Genomic DNA, 7,120 nt, shown 5'->3' with positions numbered 1-7,120 from the left:
AGACAAAATATTGTCAAAGGATGTATGAATGAAAAAACAGTGTTTAAATTTGTATGTTTCTACATGGCCCAATGAACCTATGTTTTCTCAGTTCAACGAGGAATGGAAAAACAGGGAGAAAAGCTATAAGTACAGAACTACATCCCTTCTCTGCTTGTGGCCAGATATTATTTAAGTAGAAAGGGTATGTATGTCAAGAAAAGTAAACCCAAAATACTCAGTTTGCAGACTCTAAATTGGTAAGTGCTGGCAGTGCCATTATCAAGAATTAAAGAGGAAAAATTTAAATATAGGAATTAAAAAGTACAAATTCAGTTTTGACATGCTGTGTTTGATATGTCTATGTAATGTTTAAGAATAGATGTTTAGTAGAGTTGTATAAACATACCTAGGGCTTAGATGCTTGAGTTGTAAAAATGAGACTAGAAGTCATAGACACCAAGGAGATCACCCAGGAAGAATACATAGATCACTGCTTTCCAACATTTTACATGTCATAATAAGTAGAAAATAATTAATGTATGGCACACCTGAGTAAATAGGAAGTTGCCTCCACGCCTATTGCTATGAGAGGTGAGAGAATCACTGGCTTACTAAACCTATGCTTTGTAACATGGCTGGAAAGCCCTGGAGTAAAGTAAAAAGATTTGATGCTTAATGATGTGGCTTAGAGTATTATTAACATTTAAAGGTAGGTAAATAGAAGCATCTACAAGGAACATTCAAGAATGGGATGGTCAAGAGAACAGTGTCACAGGAGCATAAAAGTAAGTCAAGAGTCCAACTCTCAGAAAAAGTTCATGTGGATGACTCTCTGGTACCTTAAAACACTACAAAACTCATCTTTCCTCAGATATCTGTGTTCCAGGTCTATCAACCTGGACCAGTACCCAGTTAGTATCCTGAGCCACCACAGCTATATTCCTTTGTTATTGAAACTTAACATATTCATCTTTTGCAGGACTGCTCATTCTACCCTTGTGATTCTTTCAACTTCCCCTTTTCTTTCCTTCCATCATTTTATTTCATTTTTTCTTCCTACTACTGCACCAGCCCAGTTAGTTTTCACCTTCTCTGGTCTCTATGCCCCATTCATTCAACTGACCTACAAAATATTGGCAGATTAATTACCGTGAAGCATGTTCTTTGTTCAAAAGAACTTTACTGGCTCTCTACCAACTATATCATTACCATTATGTCAAAAATCTCTAGATATCAAGGTTCTTTATGACCTGAACATGGTCTACTTTTCTAAATTTATTTCCTTGTAGTCCTGTTTATTCAACCAAAGCTTTAATCACATTGAATTACTGGTTGCCTAAATACCTTCATTCATGTTGTTTCCACCATACAAAATGCCTTCCTATCCTGGATATACACAGATAAGTCTTATTTTTCTTTCCAGCATCCCATTCGAATGATACTTACTCAGTAAAATACACATCTGCCAAAGAGATCAGGTAACTGTCTTCCTCACCTCCTTAAATTTCATTTTTGCTTCTTTTACGGCATATTAATTTTAGTTTATATTCCAGTCATTTATTTCTCCTACTATATGACAAACTTCTTGATTTACCTTTTCACTTGCCATGGTAATTCACATTTATATGACAGCACAAGTATTTGTTTTAAACAAAATTCTTAATACAATCAAGTGAAGATTTTGTTATGAGCTGGATAAAGAGTAACTTACAAGGATAAGGTAGTAATCCTTTGTGGCTAAAAACTTCAACTTATTTTAAGGAAAAAAATTAGACATCTTTTAGTTTATGTAGAGATAATGACAGAGATTTTGAAGACAACTGGTAACACTTAAAAATTCAATTTTTAAAATCTTTTACTTTAATATTTTGTTAAGTTTTTTTCAGTAAGAAGACTTCAGTAAACAATTTTTAAATTTTTGTTTAAAGCTTTAACCAAAATAAATTTATTTTCATCAAGATTAAACTCCAGGAAAGTAAAATTCTATATACATTTTATAGCTTATACACATTTACAGTTTCCCTTGGGCATAGTGCCATCTACAGTTGGCAAATGCAAACTACTTTGCTTCTGAAAAAATTGGTTATGCAGTAGAGAAGCCAGCCACTCTAAACTTTCTCTTTACACATTATGTTACTCATAATAATATAAACAGAAATGGAAGAAATACAATAAACTGATCACGACTGAAGACATATATTTAAAGCCTGACTTTTCATAGATAAGCTGTCTTCTTAAACAGAACACCACTTTGACTACATTTTTTCCATTTTTTTCATTGTCTTTGTTCTTCTTCATGGCTATCCCTACCATTCTTTTATGAACTCACTATAATGAAAACAAACTGTTCTCTAACCTTGTTCTTTCTGATCAACCTCCAAACACGTTCAAATCTCTCCAATTCAAAAACTCAAAACAAGTTCTACCAGTTTTACATCCCCCTCACCACACACACAATCTTAGTGTTAAAAAAGCCACAGTCATTTTCTCATCCTATCCTTTTCACCAACAAACTTTCGTGAAAGATTGGTTTATATTCAGATTCCATTACTTCTCAGTTTACAACAATCTGGCTTCTGCCACAATTACAATGGCCGTTAAAAAAGCTTTTTGCAAAAGCAAAAAATCTCACATGGCCAATTTTAATTCTCTCTCCTCATTCTTCATCTACTTTAATGTTTTGTAGTATGTGATACTCTCAATGATTTTCTTCTAAAACTTCTCTTTCTAGACTTCTATTTTATCATCTTCTCTATTCTTTAGCATTTTTTTTTTCGTAGTGGTGGACTCTTTTACACGGTTTTCTTCAGTGTAAAAAAAGATGCGTGGAACAGATAATCCGTGTAAATTGAGGGATGGGTATATTTCTAGCCCAAGTTTCCTTAACTGTAAACTATTTCTAATGTATATAACTTCATTTTTCTATCTATGGAATCTCTAAATATCTTGTCCTTATTCCATCCTATCTTTCCAACCCATATAGACATGGGCATCATGGAAATCTGAACATTTCCCAAGTCTGCTCAGAACTTGATAGTATGGGCTCTTGCAATGATAGATTTTAATATATGGCCCACATGCCAATGTATATAATGTATATGAAAGTAAAATGCATGTGAACTGTAGAAATAATTTTTCATTCAAATGAAAAGAGTACTTTCGGGTATAAAGCAGATAATCTAACAATGTGCTTCAGTGATTATTTCTCACCTGGAATTTACTAGTTATGATTTTCAGTATCTCAGATACATAACAATTTAGATGACTTTAGCATTTTCGTATACAGACTTAGAAGTCAGTTTCTCAACTGCAGTCATTTACTCATTGATTTCTTACCTGAGGGAGGCAGGATTTGTGAAGGTGAAATGTTTTTCACACTGTGTAAATGTTCTAATTCTTGGTAATTAAATGCTAATTGGTGGTGATTTGGTGGTGTTCGACTTGAATGGGTAGTCTGATGAACAAGGGTAGCAGAACAAGAGAGTGTATCTTGCATAGAAGACTGTGTCTGTTAAGACAAAGTTAAATGAAATTACCTTTCAGAGTTTTAACCACACAAGAAATATAACTAAGAAAATAGAAACACAAGAAGATATAATTTAATATTATCTTTGAAAATGATATTATTTAAGACACACGAACTTATAGGGTATAATTATTCCTATCTTATAAGTGAGAAAACTAAGGTTTAGAGAGATTAAATGCCTTGGCAATCATATAGCTTCTAAGTAGAAGTAGTCAAAGCTTACGATCTTAGTTACCAGTACACACAGACTTGTACCAAATCAAGAAACAAATCCACTTTCGCTTCCTTTTCCTTACTGAATTACAGATATAATCTGGGAGCAGGGGTTTTAAAAATCACATGATGGTCGACAACTTCTGATTCATTACTCAGGTAACTATTAGGTAAAAGTTCTATTATAATAGCTAACGCTTATTTAATGTTTACAATATGCAAGGCACCAGGGTAAGCCTTTTAAAGTTCTTTAATTCTTACAATAATCCTATCATTATCCTCATTTACAGTTATAGGACTTAAATATAATGAAAGCAACCTGCCTAAAATCTCACATCTATTCAGTGACAAGCTAAGTTATGGTATCAAAGCCCAGGTACCTCATCTACTAAGCTTTGAGTTGTAGTAGTATAAGATAGTCTTTTTCTTCTAATAAAGGGGTTAGAGTAGTGAGTAGATAAGGCAAATATTTGAATACCTATAACTTGAAAAGAGTCATGCCATCAGAATATTCATCCCCAAAATAATGTAGACCCAAGCCCAAAGCTTGAAGTCAAATGCTGAGGTTTAAATCAGCAAAACAATCACTTTCTGAAACATACAAACACACACACACACATATATATATATATATATTCATGATCCTATAAATATATTCCTCTTATATCATAAATGGGCATTTTGTTCTTCACTGAGTGACACTGAAAATATTCTGGCCACAAATAGATAAAGGTAGCATTCTACATGCCATGTATTGAGAATGCTTCCAAAGTTCATTTATAACTTGATATAACTTTCTGATTCTGCTAGTACCTATGGCAAGGTAGGCGATCTGTATCTTTCTCCTACTCAAAAGCCTTTGAGCTCACTACTGCCTATCAAATTAAATATTATTAATCCCTTACCTACATGTTCAAAGCTCTCCCTATTATATCTCTCAAGCCAACTAATCCCTCACAAATACGGTCTGCTGCCTATTTCCCTGAACATACCACCTCCTGTGCCTTTTTGCCTCTCTTTAGAATACTTACCACCTGTAAGTCAATATACTAACAACATACTCATTGATATGTCAGTATACAAACCATTTCTTCCCTTTTCCTGTATTTAAACCCCATTTTAAGCATATATATATTCCTTCTTCATTTTCTCAATAAATTATGAATATAGATTATAGCAATAATCATACAATCTCTTATGAGCTCCTCAAGACAGTGTCATTTATGTTGTATTCTCCTAACCTAGTTAAGTGTTGTTAAATAAGTTTGTAATTTAATAAAGGCATATGCTTGTAATTCTGTATTTGGGATAGGTACAAAGGATTAAAAGTTTTAGGAGGATGATAATCCGGATTAGAAAAAAGATAAAATAAAATCACTTGTATCCTTTTCAAAGCATATCATCCACATAACATAGATGTGCTAAAATAGCTGGTAATTATAAGCTTTATCTTCAGAAACCCTAACTATCATTCCTTTTCTACCTTTTTTTGAGAAATTCCACCTTACTGTGCATAAATCTACTACTATACCAGTGAGTTATAACATAGTTTTTATATTCTAATGTAAAATGAAGGATAACTTACCTTTACTTTCTCTTTAGAAGGAGAATCATTCTGTTTAACTTCAGTAAATTTAGGTAACATTTCTGCAAATGTATATAAATAAATATTTCAATGTTTGTTAGCTTAAAATTACATCTAAATTACAATTTTTTTCATATTAGAAATAAAATGGTAATCTTGATAAAATGCCTTTAACACCAACCTCTTAAATCAAGAGGCTCTTATAGTTACCAGGTTTTTGCCCTCTTTTAATCAGTCAAAATTTCTAAAGGAATACTTGCTTTTAAAGGGGATATGTTCTTTTCCACATAATGGAATAAATATCCACTCACAAATTTCAATTTGTTTCATTTAGGCAAAAAAGAACAGAGTGTTACTTTACAGTAAAGAGCTTGAATAAGTGATAGTTGAAAAAGGAACAAGCAACAACAGAAAGATTTCAAACAAGTAGTACCAATTATACTAAAATCATCTTTTACCAAGTAGCCATAAATATAGCCATAAGGGGTTTAATTAAAATAATAATTTACTATAAGAGAAGGGTATGTTATTAATCTGACAGGATACAGTCTTTTATTAAAAGTGAAGCTATTTGAATGAAAAAAGTCTGCTCTACTGGCTAAGCATTATAATAAAGATCCCATCTAATTAATACTCTAGTTACTTCTAAGCTATTTGGAAGCCTCAACTGTATGGCAACAAACAGGTTTTATAGGAATTCCTTTACCTTTACAAGTACCTTTACTGCTGAACTGGTAGTAGAATAAGTATAAAAAGAGATCTCTCTGACACGGTGCTCATAGGTTCCTCTTTCTGTACCCTAAAATTGATTCTGGTGCTATCTTCCCCAATCACAAGCCTAGGTCAGTGTGGGAAAGCATCAGACTGGTTAATGCCCTGATCCATCTCTCCAGGCCAGGTTTCATGAGCACCCTGGGCATTATTTGCTTCAGGCTCCAGGGCACCAAGGCTGGTCAACACCAAATCTTATTCAAACTTAAAACATTCTAATTTTAATAATTACCTTCTGCCTCCTGAAATGCCATCAGTTTCCACTGGATGTGTTACTGTTCTTTCCTTTCCTAAAATGTTTGATGCTGGACATTGTTAAAATTGCTAAATGCCACTTAATAACGTGCTTTAATTTAAAGAATTCAAGTATTTAAAATGACATGAACCATATTAATGGAACTCCACTAAGTATTATTTAAGTGTTGGGAGTTAGGTAGGAGAAGAGAAGATAGACTGCAAGGATTGAGGGTATAGATCCAGGTAGCTTTCACATTTAGGGGAGAAATTATGGTTTCATCTTTGAACAAAGAAAAACAGACTTCATTAATATTATCATATAATATACGCACATCTATACATCTAAATTATTCAAATATGTATCTAAACTATATTATGATAAAAAGTCTTAAGTACAATAAAAATATGACATACCACGTTAAGTGTTCTGCTAAAAAATTCAAGGGCATTATCTTGGTTTTCTGACATATAAAACTAAAGCTCCAAATTATTATTAAAAATAGCACCTCAAAACCTGAAGACACTAGATTAAAATTTTTTTGATTAAAAAAAGTTAGAGCCGCTTAATACAGTATGCATCATAAAAGTCTTACATACTATATAGATAGGTGAATAATGATAGCCTAAAACTTAGCATTGTGCTTCTCATCCTAATTTTACATGGTTGAGTCTCCAGAAACACAGTAACATAAAATTGCATGTTTCTGTTTATTTATGAGTTCCTGGCCTTTGAAATTTTCACTATCAAGTTTAAGATCACATTTCAATTAGCAAAGAAACCCTACCAGGTCTTGCAAACATAAACA

At 32.7% G+C, this 7,120-nt stretch overlaps 1 protein-coding gene across 1 annotated transcript in view; it reads right to left on the bottom strand.

The window, feature by feature from the left end:
- BRDT (bromodomain testis associated) overlaps positions 1-7,120 on the bottom strand; it is a 40,083-nt gene that overhangs the window by 14,424 nt on the left and 18,539 nt on the right. The window contains exons 13-14 of the mRNA XM_006919478.2: positions 5,307-5,368; positions 3,319-3,490 (exon numbers count right to left, since the gene is read on the bottom strand). Coding sequence (XP_006919540.1) covers positions 3,319-3,490; positions 5,307-5,368 — 234 coding nt within the window. The remainder of the gene's footprint in view (positions 1-3,318; positions 3,491-5,306; positions 5,369-7,120) is intronic.

The sequence above is a fragment of the Pteropus alecto genome, unplaced genomic scaffold, assembly GCF_000325575.1.
Source record: "Pteropus alecto unplaced genomic scaffold, ASM32557v1 scaffold25, whole genome shotgun sequence".
In the NCBI taxonomy this organism is placed as follows: domain Eukaryota; kingdom Metazoa; phylum Chordata; class Mammalia; order Chiroptera; family Pteropodidae; genus Pteropus; species Pteropus alecto.
Note: the sequence above shows the minus strand (reverse complement) of the source record. Positions and strands in the feature narration are given on the sequence as shown.